The 16,555-nt window shown below is 43.7% G+C and overlaps 1 protein-coding gene across 15 annotated transcripts in view; it reads right to left on the bottom strand.

The window, feature by feature from the left end:
* Positions 1-16,555, bottom strand: part of LARS2 (leucyl-tRNA synthetase 2, mitochondrial) — a 175,001-nt gene that overhangs the window by 85,875 nt on the left and 72,571 nt on the right. For 10 of the 15 annotated variants that reach the window (XM_037015980.2, XM_037015986.2, XM_037015983.2 and 7 more), the window contains one exon: positions 14,317-14,460. In XM_037015980.2, coding sequence (XP_036871875.2) covers positions 14,317-14,460 — 144 coding nt within the window. Of the gene's footprint in view, positions 1-14,316; positions 14,461-15,121; positions 15,521-15,544; positions 15,593-16,555 lie in introns of those variants that run through there. The other 5 variants (XM_073232513.1, XM_073232510.1, XM_037015992.2 and 2 more) reach the window with 4 other exon arrangements.

Genomic DNA, 16,555 nt, shown 5'->3' with positions numbered 1-16,555 from the left:
GCCTGGTTCTCCGTAACTCAGCTGCAAACTCTTTTTTTTTTTTTAAATCCAATACAGGACCTGGCACAGAGCCTAAAACGGTGCCCAAGTTCCCTGTACTCAAGAGGCAGACTCCGAGAGCCAGACCCCAGGCCTCTCAGAGGGGACGTGAGCAACTCCGGAGAACACGGCCCTGTACCAGGCACTTCTACCTCTGTCGGCTCATTTAATCTTCACAACAGCACAAGTCAAGGCATAGTATCTCCAGCTCACAGATGAGGAAATGACTCAGAAATCTTCCCTAAGTCACCCTGCAAGTATGGGGTGGACAGTGAAAGCAGTATGTGAAGCAAGGTGTAGCTGACTCCTAAGTCCGTATTCCTTCCTACACCCTGCAAAACAATCAGTACTTCCCAACAGCAGTACTGAAACCCAGCTTTCCCAAACCCATAATTTCAGAGTTTCAGCTCATTTAGAAGAGGTGTTTATTAGAGATCTGCCTGCTTCTATTACCTTATATCTTAAAAATGTTTTTCCTGGAAAGAAGACTCCAGTTACAGAGTTACAGAACTGAGACTGTCATCAAAATTCTCTCTTTCATAGTTGGGGACACAGAGGCCCCCAGAGGTTTAGCCATCTACCCAACATCACTTAGCTAATTGGAGCCAGGCCAAGAACTCAGGTCTCTTCATTTATTACTCAGCCCTCATTTAACTACAAGGTACCTTCTTCACATGCACTTTTCTCCCCAATGGTACAGTGAACTTCTCCTATTTAGGCTGCTCAACACTTGAAGCCTCTTCTTTCTCTGGGCTAAATGCAAGACGGGTTAGTGGCAAGGCACCACCTCCACCTATGGCAGCTGGAAAGGGGGTACTTCCCCCATCCCACTCTCCTTCCCCATTGAAGCTAAACAGTGTAACCAATCATAGGCTTAGAACAGTCCTGGAACACTGCAGGGTGACCCAGAGGCACAGGGTCAACTAGTTTAAATGCTACATCAGAATGGAGAAGCTGGAGATTCTGGTACCAGTGGCAGCAGTGGCTTAACCAGACCATTCCTGGGGCAGGATGTTAGCTGTCCTTGTTCTTCCCTGACTCCTGCCTAAGCCCTGGTTTCCAGCCTTCCCATCCAACTGTGAGTAGCCTGATCCTCTTTGCATCAATTCCTTTTTGGCTTAAGTTAACCAGAGGAACTTTAGGTTGCTTGTAACCAAGTTTCCTAACTAATATCAATGTATTTGAAAAGTTTCAACATCCTGATGTATATCTGCATTAGCTGATACTGTAGTACCCTGATATCACTGTAGCAAAAGTATAAAAATTTAAATGTATTAATTATAATTAATCTGGTAAAATTATGCATTCTAGAAAACTTTCCAATTTATGGAACAATCTAGGGAGTCTTAAATGCCCACAAGGACATAACTCGTGCATTATAACCTCTGGAAATGATCCACCACTTTTCCTCTCCAATAATCAATGGGATTCCATTTCCATTCCAGCAAACCTACATATGATCCCATGGAAGTTGGTATCAGATAAACCCAACATTACACGACTTGAAGATGAGTGCCCTGTGTCTCTCGATCCTTTCCTGTCACAGAAAATTTAGAGATGAGGGGTCCAGTTCTGACAGCACTTCCACCTGTCCCTGCGCTGAGCCACCAGTATATAAGCCCTCTCACTGTGTACACAGTTTCTTCTCACTTGAGTTGTCAAGGCAGGCATAACTCTTGGGGAGGTGCTTTGCTTAAGATACTCGGATCTCAGTGAGGACAAAAGATTTAGATGGAATGAAATGTGAATGTTTTGATATGCTAGTTATGGGAGGGGAAGCGGTGGGATCCAGCCTGCTTAAAACCTTACCAAGTCCATGAATATTTTTAAAAACCAAAAGAAAATTTTAAAAATAAACCAAATGAAATTATCAACTTAAGAACAGCCCAGCAAGTTCCCTTTTGTTCCCGCTGTAAAATAAATACGTAACTCATGACAGATTTTGATGAATGGGGCTTGAGGGCACCTGCCTTACACTGCCAACAACCTCTCCCAGCCCTTGGGCTGCCCCGCACATCTCCACCAGGACAGGAACAATGTGGGGAATCTACACTACTACACTTGTTCAATCCAAAGAGCTATTTTTATTTGTTTGTTTGTTTGGGGGTTTTATTGAGATTACAACCTTCCTCGTTTTTGGTTTTTTTTTTTTTTGGTGTTGCAATTACAGTCACAGTAGATGGCATTCGTCGCATTTCATGCTCTTACCTTTGGCAAACAGTTGGCAGTGCCTCCCATCCCCATCCTGGCCAGCCTCAACTTACAGAAATCTCATGTGCCTGCAGAATCTCAGAATCTGGGGAAACAGCAGGTTTTAAGACTTGAAAAGTGCTAGGAAAGCCTTTTCAAGTAAAATTTGAGGGAAAACCCAGGGTGTAATAGTCTCCTCTAAGCCCTATCACCTCCCAAGGCTTGGGCACAATTTGGAAACCCTTATTTTTTCAACTCCCCTCATATAATAAATGAAAAAATTGCTGACTTGACCAAATCAACCAGAACTAAATTCTGAATCATCCAGATCTTCTGATTGTCCTGGGACCACTCTGCTCTGTTTTCAGGTATCTTAATATAAATTAAACAAAAGACAACTTCTTCTACATGTAAAATCTAGAAATTAATAATATGAATAGGCTTTTCATTCAAGTTTACAAATAATTACTGGATTAATACTCATCTTGAGTCAAACTGTAAAGTTTCCCTGTGGTTACTATTTAGCATATAGAGAAGTAGTGAGGTTTGCAAAGGGGCCTTATAATCATTTTCACTAGGATAGGTCTGAAAACAGCCATTGTTGCTCTACAGGTACATCATCAGAATGAAGATGCTCAAATAGAACTGCACATCAGTAAGTCTGACTAGGAACCAGCACTTGAGTGTGAGACCCAATAAGAGATGAGTTGAAGCACACATCCAATCAAAAAGGCTTTAGGAGCATAAACTATTATCAGGAATAAGAGAGAGAAAGATTCAAACTAAAAAGCTGGGAATAAAAAGAGGATTAAATATAACATGGCTAATCTGACTCTTTCTTCAAAGAAGCAGAAATGATGTCAGGAATGAATCCATACTCTCCAGGAGAGGACAGACAGTACCTGAGCCAAGAAGAATAGGCACAACAGAACCACAAACAGGAATCCTAGAAGTGGTTTTAAAAACGTGATCCACTTTAGAAGACCTCTGGAAAAGAAGTTAAGGCAAACTGAGAAACACAGGCCTTTTAAAACAAGTGGATTTATTGGCTACTAGGAAGAGAGTTGGGAAACCAAAACCTTGAGAGCCAGACACAGATTAAGCAGAGTGGAAGAGGCAAGATTTAATGAGAAGATTGAATTAAACACTTTTTAAAAGCTTGACACTCAGCCTACTTCTGAATCACTGTGATTTGATCAGCACTTATTTTTGAATTAAAATTTGTATATATTTTTTTCTAAAACTTATTCTTGTTGCCAACGTTTCCTTATTCTTTCTGTTTTGGGAATCATTCCACTGCAATCACCCCAAAGACAAAGTGTATATTTGAGTTGTAATACAGAAAAGTCAAGGGCAGTAAGATGTTTAAAAAATCTAGATGTCACCTCTAGGATATTCTAGAGAAATAAGCTCTCCCGCATCCTAGACTCCCTCTCTTGCTTTACTCTGGTGTGAAGTTATGCATGAAGATTTATACGTTAAAAAGCTCATTTGGTGGGATATTTACTTCCCTGTGATAGCCCTACTTTAGCCTCTCTTCTGAAATGTAATATGTATTTCTAATATAATCCATTTGTTGTGACATCTCAATGTAAAAGTTTTATTCACAAATACAGTTGTGCTATCCGAGAGTCTCGATTCCAGTGACGTTGCTGTTAACTGAGAAGGGAAATGGTCTCTTCTGAGTAGGTCAGTGCCAATGATGTATGACTTGCCCACAAGGTGTGGATTCCTGGGACCCCAGGGGAAAGGAAAAGCAGCACTGAGCACCCAAGCAGCCCTGTGAAAGAGGGACACACCAAGGGCCATTACATAGCTTCCAAACGGCAGGAGAAGAGGAAGTGCCTTCTGGGTGTGGCCATCAGGCCCACTCCATGCACATGCGCTGTGGGAAAGGAGGTGGCGAAGGAAGCCAGGGAGCTGTGGTGGCAGCCAATTTGGCTAATGCCTTCTTATCCATATATTCATATATGAACCCAGTGCACTTATCGTTTTTTCCCCTTCTGACCAGGGTGACCCACTTTTTCAGCAGCAGAGCAGTTCTAATTTCACTAACTTCCAAGAGACGGTGACTATAGGTTCTGAAATGTCACCACCACACTCCTAAGAAAGCAGACGAAGGAGGGCAAACTCTCCCAGCACGAGAGTCACCTGTCTGATCAGACTGCCTCTGATTCCCAGAGGCCACCCACAGCACCCCACTGCCCCTGGGTCCACAGGACAAAGAGCTCTGGGTCCACAGGACCGTAGCTCACCCCACAGGTGGGAAAGGGGGCAGTTACATAGCTACCCTGGGAGCACTGCACTCAGCTCAACCGCAGCACTGGGCAACTCTTGCCTGAAAAGGTGGTTTTATTCCAGGAAATGGGGGTCTTGGGAGCAACACTGAAAGCTTTCATTGGTCTAATCAAGAAAAATAAAATGGGGACAGCAGTCCTAGGGTACATTCTGCTCAATAACCTTCAAGTTGGGAGTTAGCCTATAAATTAAAAACTTGCAAGACCCTAAGACCACTCTCATACAAGACACTTAGGTCAAAAGAGGTTGTGTAAATAACTGCTGATAACCTTGCTATCAGGCTCTCAAGTTTTATTATTAGCAAAATGACAGTTATCACTATGGAAAATCTAGAAAAAAACAGAAAAGGATGAAGAAAAATAACCATTACCTGCAATCAATTTAATCACCAGTAGAGATCATTATTAATGTTTTGTTCTGTATCCTTTCATCCTACTTATATCTCATCTTACATTGATTTTAAGGTGCACATTCTCCCCACAAACTGTAAAATTGGGACACGTCTCACAACCAGTAGTGCCTCTGATTGATAGTATTTTTTTTTTTTCAGTAAAGCATAAATTCAAGACCAGTCATGTTGAATTGGTTAAAAAAGAGTATAAGTGTGTGTACTTGCATACACGTTTTTGTACAGTTAAGATCATGTTGTTAATATACTCTTCTTAGAAAACTACTTGAGTTTGCATTTTACCAGAGTTCACAACTTATTATAGAAAATATTAAATCTCTATTTTGAGCAAAACTCAGAATTAGTCACCCTGGACTAGGAAGCAAAACAGTTAGAGAAACAGAAAGATATTGAGGAAAACTGTTCCCCTCTATAAGAGGACACTTATTTTGAAAAACAAAATATAATATGGATATGTACTTTATCTGTTAATGACTGTTTGCTTCCTTAACAGCAGTGACAACCACTGGTAATTCTTACTGTTTTCCAAGCAGCTGGGCTCAGAAGGTGGTGGGGTAAGGGGTGCTGGAGCAGAGAAAAATGACACAAAACATGACACAGATCCAGATCTCAGGCCAAGGCAATCCATCCAGAACAAACTAGAAAAAGCTAATCACTGCACTGCCCATTACCCAGCCATTTATACCCTTTCCTTGTACCTATTATACTTCCTAATTCACTGATGCCTACCTGCAGCACAAGCCCTCTGACAATCTGCTGTGGTTCTTGGAAACGCTTGGTTGCTTGGGAACCAGTGCTCAAGAGCCAGTGGAAAGAATGCAGGCCTGGGACTGAGGATGCCCAAGTTTATGCTGGCTTTCCTGGGCTTGGAGGCCCCAGTCATGAACCGAGGAAAGGGCAGGGGCAGTAATTTTCAAGGACACCTCAGTTGGCCCCCAGGGAACAGGAAGAGAGCAGGACATGGCCTACCTAAAATAAAGCTACACATTATCTCTTTGTTTTAATTTGTTTTTAGACATCACATTGATTTTGTAATTTCAAGCAGCAGTAAAGGCAGGCATAAGGGTTTTTTTTTTGTTTAATTTTATGTTTTTCAGATCAGGACAGGGATTAAAAAAAAATGAAAACTCTGAGCTAAACATGGGGAACTTGTGAAATGTTCTTGCAATTTTCCTCCAGCTTTAAAGCTCAAATGACTCCTAAGCTAGAGGGGTCCATTGGCGACACTCACTAACCCTCCCTAGCACACCCAGGGGCCTCCCTCTCACCTCCCAACAAGGTGCTAATAAGTCTCTTCCCTCTCATAGGGTTCAAGCTAACACCCAGAGAGGAAAGGAAGCCTTTACCTTTGCGGATAAAGTGAAGGTTCATGTGGCCAGGATTCTCACTTGTCCCTGGTCGGCTAGCTCACTACACACGTGTGGGAAATACATTGTTGACTCTATAAAGAGCTCCACCCAGTGCCCTGGGAGACATGGTGGCACAGCTGCAAGGCTACAGGAGAGCAGAGATTAGGACAGAGACTGAGACGGCTGTGCGGGCAGAAGGGCCCAGAGGTAGAGACTGGCTTGCTGCATGCAGACTTGCTCTGAGTGGATGGGATTCTAGTGATCGACCTGCCACTGTGGGAATAAAGTTGGGTATAATCCTTTGTGGGGAATCTGGGGTTCCTATGGCCAGGATCCTCACTGAACTTAAACCACCTGATGATGTAACTGGCCTGTTGTTGGGCTACCGCTTCCACACCTTTAGGCAATAAGCTATTATTGCACTGTATAGAGAGCTCGGCCCAGGGCTCTGGGGGGAGGCAGAGACGCTAGTGCTCGACCTACCACCGGAGAACAAGCCGGGTAATAAACCCTTTCACCCCAAAGAACATTTTGCTGTCAATTTCTTTGGTCACATTGAATCCATAGTGAACTTGCCTGGGGCTGAAATCCTTTGGCAAGACAACCTTTGGAAAGAACCTGGAGCTCGGAAAGGCTGATCAGAGTTTTAAGAGCAGGACATCACATTTAGTTCTGTCTGCATTTTTTCCTAATCAAATTTACAATTTATTTCATTGTTAATATTCCAGAAGTATATTATTAATTTATTTCTCCCATTTCCGGTTTGTAGCCATTACTTCTTAGAAACAAAACCAAAAACAACAAAATGCAGCCTTCCTGTTTGCTGAGCCTGTGTGCCGACCTGGAGGCCGTGCGTCTCCTTGAGCAGCTCTCTTCCATTGCTACATGCTTTGGAGTGAGGGTGCAGGCGTGGCTGTCTTCAGTATCCTGACAGAAGGGACGGCAGCGTGTGGGCAAAAACTCAGAGGCGAGGGAACTGAAGTGGTCACAGAGAACTGATCTAACAGAGGCCACATGAGACGTGATTAGGCACTGATGGGACATTCAGGAGGTGGGCAGCAAGGCCCTGCAGTAGGGGGAGGAAATCTGATTGCCTGTATTGTCTCTGTACCATTGAGAAACACAACAGGTTTCTAAATCCTAGAGCCAGGGCCCAGCTCTGTACCAACTCTGGTAACCCTTTCCAGGCAGAAGTTCCTGCTAAGAGTTGCTCAGAGCCAGCCAGATGCTCCCCACAAGCACAGCAGGTTCCCCTTTACCCCCAGGTGCCACTAAAGAGCTTGGTCTCTTGGTTATGACAGCAGTGGGGACATAAGGCTCCTAAACCACTCCAGTCAGACTTTTGCTTGCTTGGGAAGTGCTGGAACTGTCAGCCTCCAGTCATCTACTTTCCTTTTGCTTTGGTCCCAGCCTCTGCCCGCTCCCACCCCCAGAAGAACTTCTGAGGCTATCCCTGTAACAACTGCCACCTGGTTCAGCCAACATCACCCTGAAGAGGGCTGAGAGGATAGCATGGAAGGTGGAGAACTGAGTTCATCTTATGGCTTAGGACAGAAAATATCCCAGAGAGGTGGGTGTGGAGAAAGTGAAGGTTTCTATGGCCAGGATTCTCACCTGGCCCTCGTCGGCTTGCTCTATTCACGTGTGGTCAATGCATTGTTACTGACTCTTTATAAAACAGCTCTGCCCAGTGCTCTGGGCTGCTGCAGGGCTGCAGGAGAGCAGAGGACAGAGATGGCTGCGGGGACGGAGAGGCCCACAGGCTTGCTCTGAGTGGATGGGATTCTAGTAACTGACCTGCCACCATGGGAATAAACTTGGGTATAAACCCTTTCACCCCAAGAACGTTCCACTGTCATTTTTTTCAGTCTCAATGAATCCATAGTGAACTTGTCTGGGGCTGAAACCCACTGGCAAGCCAGCAGGGAACAGACAACGGAAAGAAGTAAAGAGACTACAAAGAAAGAGAGAGGCAGCATAATTTAACAATTAATCAGTTTTGTGAGACAGGGAGTCAAAACCAGATCCTGGTGATGAGAGCAGAGCATGCTGTTTTCCAAAGAAGAGAGAATGGCACCAGGAGAAAGTCAGGAAAGGCCCCAAGCTGACTCGGGGGGTGCACCTGAGAGTCCCTGGGCCCCAACTCCGTATGGGCTCTGCCACTCCTGCCACTCAGTAGCTAATAACACATTTTATACAAGCAGGGAGGCACAAGGCCACCCTCAGCCCAGGACATGGTGGCGACAAATGCAGTAACAGCTGTAAAACCACATTTTAAGAGAAACCCTTGCAGCAGATAAACCTGAGCATTATCATCACTAAATCTGGCCCTGGCCTGTACCCTCCCAGCTTTTTATCCCAACGCCCCTGCAGAGAAACTGACAGCTCATTAAATGTTTCTCAGCTGCTCCCCTTGGTTCTCAGAAACTGTGCCTCCACAGCTGACATCTAATGGGTGTGCACACCCTTGTGCAAAGGCCTGAAGGCACTGGAGGAGGCACTGGGACCAAAGGTCCTTCTTGGGGCAGGAGGCAAGGTAGGCCCATGTCACCAAACCTCACTGACCAATCCCTTTGCAAAGCCCCCCAGCTCAGGAATAACTTGGTTGCTGTGCCAGGAAGGCGTTTCCCGGTACCACCTGTGAGCTGGCCTCCCTTCTAGGGCTGGCAGGATTTGAGGGTAGAGACAGAAAGCCACGTGACAGGCCCAGTTTCCAAGAGACAGCCTCATGCTTCCATAAGCAACTCAAGACCTCAGGACTGGAAAGGGGTGCCCAGGCGTCCCCATTCCCAAGGGCATTGGGTTCTTAAGTCCAGGGGGCACATGTTGGAGACTGGACCCTTGCACCACTGCTCCTCCATGGCTGGCTTTCTGCCCCAGCCTCCTCCTCCTCCTTCCCAAAGAGCTCCTGTTGTAAGCCTCCCTCTGCTTCCCTCCCCTCTCCGGTGCTTTGTTTTCACTTTGCAGTGCGCTCTGGTACCAGCACCTCTTCTTTATCCACAGGTTCATGGTTGAAATCAGGGGAGAAGAGGCACAAGGGGCAGGGAAATGGGGAGCTTATTCCCTCCCATCTCCTGATTTCATAAGGGCTCACTGTTGCTTGTCTGCTTCTTGCCAGCAGAAATTCTACTTGGAAATACTTGCAAAGTGTGAAATTTTCTACAGTGTGAAGGCAACAAAATGCTCCCTAACTGACATTCTGCATCTGTGCTTCCCATCTTTCATCCCCTCCTCCCAAAACCTCCTGGCCTGGTGGACGGGCCTCTGCTCCTCTTCCTCACTTCCCACCCTCTCTGCAGGGTGACAGCGACCCCACTGGGCCCCAGCCATCTGCAACTGTGTCTACACTGGCCTCCAAGCTGCGTAAGAGCAGGGACTTAGCTTTTCTCCTCCATGCTCAGTACCCAGCACAGGGGCAGGCCAGGCACTCAGGAACAGCTGGGGAAAGAATGAATGAACGGAGTCTACCTGAAGAATGGCACAGACTGCCAGGCAAGAGCTCAGGAAACCCAATTTGGATCCCAGTGCTGTTACTTATTACCACTATGGGCCTCAGTTTCCTCATCAGTAAAGTGGGGATAACAGGAGTATCTACCCTCAAAGGAATAATGTGAGGATTAAATTAAATAAGATGGTGTAAGTAAAGGCCTGAGCACTCATCAAAAGAAGCAGGTAGGACATGAGAAGTGAGCCCAGCCTCTGTTCCTGCTCGAGCAGCTGCCAGGTAACTCCTGCAGAAAACTTGGAAAATATAACCCTTAATTTGGTGTGGGGGTTGACGAAGCACCATCAGGGCACGATTATGCCCATCTTAGCATCAAAGAGGAGCCAGTGCTGAGGGCCTGCGAGGAGGCAGCCATGGGAATTGAAACCACAGATCTATTAGAGAAGTTCAAATGGGAAGCAGTCTCCTTATCTCACCTTCCGTTCGTTACCTTGCTGTCCAGAACCGAGGCGCCGGTTTTTTCAGGATGTCAGCCTCCCATTCACCCTTCTCCCCTCACTCTCACCTCACAGTGCTGCCCACACATCTCTGCCAAAATTAATTCATGTTCTTCAGATACTCCCACTGTGAGGTTTTGTTTTTCATAGAATGAAACAAACAATCCTAGGAAGACAGGCTGAGGGGTAATGGGAGAAAGACCAAATACCTCATGGAATAGCCTTAATAAAGAATTTTTTATAGTTCAGGGTTCCCTGCAATATTCACATCAGGCGTTGCCTTTATAGCTTGGAAGTTAAGTGAATGAAAGGAGGGCTCCTCCACAGCCAGGCTCCCAAGCAGATCAGCAGTCATGTACCACAGAGGTGGAGCTCAGCTGCAGAACCAGATGCAAACACAACGCTTTAAAGAAAACTGGGGGAGGCACAGTTCACCGGCCATTCCAGCATCCCTTCGCCCAACCATCTTGACTACAGTTGCTAAAAAAACTTGAGCCTGCTTTTCTTAGTTTCCCTTGAAGCTGGGGGTAGTAGCCACATGACACAGCCGGGGCTAACAGAACATCAGCAGCATTTTTCTGGGGATTTGTGGGAAAGTTCTTGCTTTTTAGATAAAAGAAACAGTCACTCACATTGCATTTTCTGCTTCTTCCTGTCTTGATGGAAATTTGATATCCAGAGCTACAGCAGCCATCCTGCAACTATGAGGTGACAGGCAAGAAGGAAAGGCCAAGAAAACCACCAAAGTGCCAACTCAGATCCCTATCCCAGGTTCAGTCTCAGCAACTGGGACTTCTTACGTAGCTGAAGTTCTCATGACTTCTCATGTAGTTCCCATTTGTTTAAGCCACTATAGCTTGGATTTTCTGTTACTTGCAGTTTAAAGCATTCTACCAAATATTTCATCTACTTAATATCTCATCCTTATCTATATAGCAGAATCTCTTCACTAATTCAACATTATTTCAATCATACTAGGTTTTAAAGTAGATGTCTGATATTATTTGATCCTTTTTGAAGTTTCAGACCCATTTATCTAAGCACCTACTATTGGTACATCTCTACACAAATGTCTCATTGCCACTGCAAACTCAAAAGGGTCTAGACTATGTCTCTTCCAGGACTCCCTATCTCAGTAAGTAGCTTAATCATCTACTTAGTGTCCAAGTCAAGTTCTTTCTTGATGACAGCATCTCCTACATGTGCTCATCCAATCTATCACCAAGTTATACAGATTTCACCATCTGATATTTTTCTCACCTACTTATTTCTCTCCACTAGTCCAATCTAAGTCTAAGTTCTGCATGGCTGGACCATTGCAATAGCCTCCTAACTGGTCTCTCTGAATATGTATTTGCCCTTTCTACAGTGAATTTATAAAAATACAAATCTGACCATGTCATTCCCTTAAAATCCTTTGATAGTTTCCCACAGACCCCATGATAAGGTCCAAATTCCTTAAGACCAAAAAAGTCCTGCTTGATCTGGCCCCTAACTACCTTTCCAGCTTCTCCAGTCCTATCTTGAGTCTCTCCTTTTCAACTACACTGTCATTTTCTCAGTTTCTCAAACATGTCATTTCCATTTGATTTAGGGCCACCACACATGATTTCCTACTTGGGGGAAAGGAGCTCCCCTCCAGCTTATGCCTCCTTAATCCTTACTCACCCCTCTACAGCCCACAGAGTGAATTTTCTACTTCAGATGTGCTTTTCTATTCTAGATCTCCATTGGTTTTTCTCTTTTCTTTGTTTCTATTTCCTCTTATGAGAACCCGCATCTCCTTAAGCATTATGATCACCTCTTCTTTTAAGTCCCACACTGCTTATATACTAGATGCCTCTGGCTTTATCTCCTAATTCCAACATCTGGATCATCTCAGGATCTATTTCTATTGGGCCGCTCTCTTTTTTCTTTATTATGGGTTATAATTTCTTGATTCTTTGCAAGGCTAGTACTTTTTATTAAATGTTGGACACTGCAGAAGAAATCAACCTTGCAGTAAGTCTGGATTATGATGTCTTCTTTTAAAGGTGTTGAGTTTTTTCCTGAAAGCTCCTTTGACCTGTCAGGCTTACTTTCATTTTCTCATGAAGGTGAGTCCATTCTGATTTTTGTCCTTACCCCAAGGGTGTCATACATACTTCCATATGGCCTTTTGGGGTCTCAACTGCATACTTTTGGCTGAGCCATAAGTCTAAGGTCCCTGAGCATTGTGTAACCCCCTGGTATCTCTATTCTTTTCTCAGTCCCATAGCAACCTTTTTTTCATTAGGCCTCATGGAATCTTGCTTTGTATATGTATAGCCCTTAGCCAAGAGCCTGCAGTGAACACAGACTTCTGCTCACCCCTACCAGTCCCACGCCACACCCTCTTTTCCTGATTTTCAAGGCAACCCAAGTGCTGACCTCCAAAGACAGCTTTTTCAATAAATCTGCACAGGAGTTCAGCAAGAACCAGGCGAGTCACCATGGTAACTAGCCGTTTCTGCCGAGAAGTTGAAAATTCACTGACAATTTAAAGAATAATGTCCCTCAGTTAGGTTATTACATTTCCAACTAGAGGCAGAGGTCAAAACAAAAGAGCTAATTAGGCTGCCTTTCTAACAATGCCTATTACAGAATCATCTGACAGATCCTTAAGGTGACCTGGCATCAATCCTGGTAATGCAGTGGACCCCAACTGTCAGCAAACAGGGGCTCCCACTGCCTCGGATGTTATGGAAAGCAATGTTCTTAGCGTTGCTCTTCTCAGTCTCGATATTATCGTGTGCTTAAAAGGAGCAAGGCACTGCATTTACAAGTTCTGATTGGTAGTTTTCCAAATCCATAAGCTATTCTTTGCTATATCCTGAAAAAATTATAATGGGAAAACAGCCTCATTTAAGATTGTCCTTTGAGTGAGAAGCCTGGAGGTCATATACCCATATGGCATTGGTATTGTGAGATGGTGTACTGAAGTTGTAACTCAGAGAAGTTTTTTAGTGTTCAGAGGTTATTTATAATTTTGTGCTTTCTTTGCATATAAGAAGTACAGTATTGGACTTAAACCAAAGTCCATTTCAGCCCAGTATCTTACCTCTTCAGAGAAACCCATGGGTTACTATGAAGGGTACAACTATCCTTCTTATGGTGACCAGCACAGGGGAAGAACCCCGTGATGTATTGTCAGTAGCCCTTCATGTGCTTTTACCTTCTCAGATACTGTTTGTGACCAATCTTAAGCTAACGAATACAGATATTATCAAATTGCCATGGGGAGAGTCCCTGATTTGCTTTAATCATTTATCTTTGGAGTTTCAGGCAGTGATTCCCCAATCTCATATCCTGAAATTTGGTATGGCCAAAGGATGCCTCACACAGAGTGGAGTACCCAGGATGGGTAATTTTGCCCAGGCTACTGAATAAGCAAGTCTCTTCTTTCAGTGGCTGGCTTTGCCTTGAACCCCTGAACATTTAAAGAGCCATAAGGTACCTTAAGGACCATCTGGTCCCACCCTCTCCTTTTATCAATGAGGACACAGAGACGCAGGGATTTGCACCAGTTACACTGTTACTCGGGGACACAATAGGAGTTAAGATCCAAAGCTTTGGTTTCTGGCTTAGTTCATTTTCACTCCACCCTTCCCTCATGGAGACCAGTCATCTGTTTGCTCCTTTTAGATAGTCTTCTTTGGACCATTTGAAATGTCATTCTATCTTCTGGAGGTCTTACTAGAACTACACAAATGAAAATATTTTTTCCTTTCTAGCTTAATGGTTGATGTAATTAAAAATAAAGTTGAGTGTTTTTTTAGCCTCTATGGTAATACAATGATAAAGTGTGTTCAGTGGTCAGCAAACAAGGGCCTACAATAAACTCCAGGTGCCACTCTTAAACTGAAAGACTCAAGCCCATCACCCTTGAGTCTCCCATGCGTCACCCTTGAGTGACCCTGAGGCTCCCATGCTTCCTGTCTGCACACCATGGCTCTAAAAGCCCTTCCTAGGGTTCACCCCCAAAAGTGAGGCTTTCCAATACCGAAAAGACCTTGGTGTTGCCTGCCAACATGGACAGAATTATTAAGGAGCCTTCAGGCTGACACTCACCTTTGCATAAGCAGTTGTCTTAATAAACCACTGTCTGAGGTACTTCTGTTCCACCTTTGCTCCAGAACGCCATGAACAGCCATGTTCATCCACCTGCTCATTGGCAAGCACTGTTTGATCCACTGGGTCCCAGTTAACCAAGGCCTGTTTTAAGTCATGAAGCAAAATGATACGATCTGTTAAGTATACTGAAAAGGATCATTTCCAGGTTCCTTACATGTGAAAGGATCTGCAGATACATTATCTCTGCTCTAAAACTTGAGGGCATCTTCTTGGAGTATTGTTTAGCAAAGAAACCACTTGTAAGCTGTAAAAACAGAACATGTGAACTGTGTCTGTGTTTTCATCTTGTTAGAATAGGCTTGGGAAGGAAGACTGTAAGTATGTGTCTAACTCAAGTTTGCTATCTTCCTGACAAAGGATGAACTTGCAGGATTAGAAATTTTAGTAAACAGAGGAAAAGAAGAAAAATTGGTACTTGGAACCTAGCAGAATTAGATGATTTTAGGGGAAGCAAACATACTTATTTTGTTTCTTAGTATTTTATGAGGTACATACATAATAAAATGCATAAATCTTGAGTGTATATATAGCTTGATGAATTTTGACATGTGCATACATTCATGTAACTATCATCCAGACCATGATATCAAGCTTTCTAATTGTTTTCCCTTTCCAAGGCAACCACCAGTCTGTTCTTTTTGTCTATGAATCTATTTTGTTTTGTTTTTAGAATCCACATGTAGGTGAAATCATATGGTATTTGTCTTTCTCTCTCTGCTTATTTCACTTGGCATAATAATACCCTCTAAGTCCATCCATGTTGACACAAATGGCAAGATTTCACTCTTTTTTTAGCAGCCCATCAGTCTTTAAGTCAGAATTCTATGTATTGCCTAGAAGAGACAAACAGATTTATTTTAATATAAATAGCTAACATTTTTTGAGTGATTACCATGTGCTAGATGCTAAGTGCCTTACTAAGACTAGCTCTTCTTATCCTCATGACAACATTTTGAAGTAAGAGTATTGTTCTTCCCATATTGCAGAGGAAGAGAGACAACAACTTGCCTCAGGTCACATAGTCAGTCAGTGACAGAGACAGGGTAGGAACTCTAAAACATCTGCCTAAATTAAGGTATAACATATATAGAGTAATATGGATAAACCTTAAATGTACAACTCAATGAATTTTTACAATTACTCATATTAAGATATAGGACATTACCAGCATCTCAGAAAATTCTGTTGTGGTCTCTCCCAATCAACATCTGCCCTGCAAAAGGTAACAATATTCTGAGATCTAGCTCCAAAAATTTATTTGGCTGATAGAAACTGCAGTCTTAACCATTCTGAAGTTTTTCTCCAGAGAGCTCTAATTCATTTCCATCTTCATTTAAAATAAGTATCTCTGCCATCTACGTTGACTCTTTCATGACATCTCAGTAAGACTTATACACAGAAAGCAATGAATACAAAGAGATGTGTCTGGGTACTAAAACATCCTCACAATACACATTGTTTTTAAAAGCTTTAAAGAACAATTCCAGTAAGAGATTGTACTGAATACTGTCCATTTACCCCTCCAAATCCTTTTTCCATCCTTTTCTGCACTCCAGGAAGCTGATCTCTGTGCCTGCATTAACTTGCACCCTTGCCCTTTGGGTGGGTTCAACCAACAAGAGGCACCCTGGTTTCTTCCCGGTTGGGCCGTGGCTGGCAGGGATGCAGGCCACAGCCCCTACCGGGCAGGCCTCTCCCACTGCTATCACTGCTGCTCCCCACTTTCAGAAACTACTCCCCAATGTTGCCCCTTCAGCCAGGCGTGGCAAAGGCTTCCTTTGATTGCCAGCGCCATGTGCTCGGCCATCTCTTGTGGGTTTTCCCTAAACTCTGCACAGAGACAGTCCTTTTATTACATTTTCTTCAATGACTGCATTTGGGTAAGCCCTCTACTTCCTGCTGAGAAACTGAGTGATCCACAGACATACCTAAAAATTACGTAAGAAATAGGAGTGGAGGAGACGCTAGCCCTTCTATGAGTTGTGATCTTACAACTAAAAAGTATACATCCATTGAAAAATTTAAGCCTGTTAAGGCTACAGTCAGAGTGGGAAAGGCATGCACTAAATAAATTTCCTCCCTCATTCTAGGGTCCCCAAAAGCCTTGAGTCACATAAACATAGACAAAATATAGGACGAACTTATCTTAGACCTAAAACTTAAGGTTAATAAATGG

The sequence above is a fragment of the Manis javanica genome, chromosome 3 (assembly GCF_040802235.1).
Source record: "Manis javanica isolate MJ-LG chromosome 3, MJ_LKY, whole genome shotgun sequence".
Classification (NCBI taxonomy): domain Eukaryota; kingdom Metazoa; phylum Chordata; class Mammalia; order Pholidota; family Manidae; genus Manis; species Manis javanica.
The sequence above is the reverse complement of the archived record's forward strand: the minus strand, read 5'-3'. Positions and strand labels throughout refer to the sequence as shown.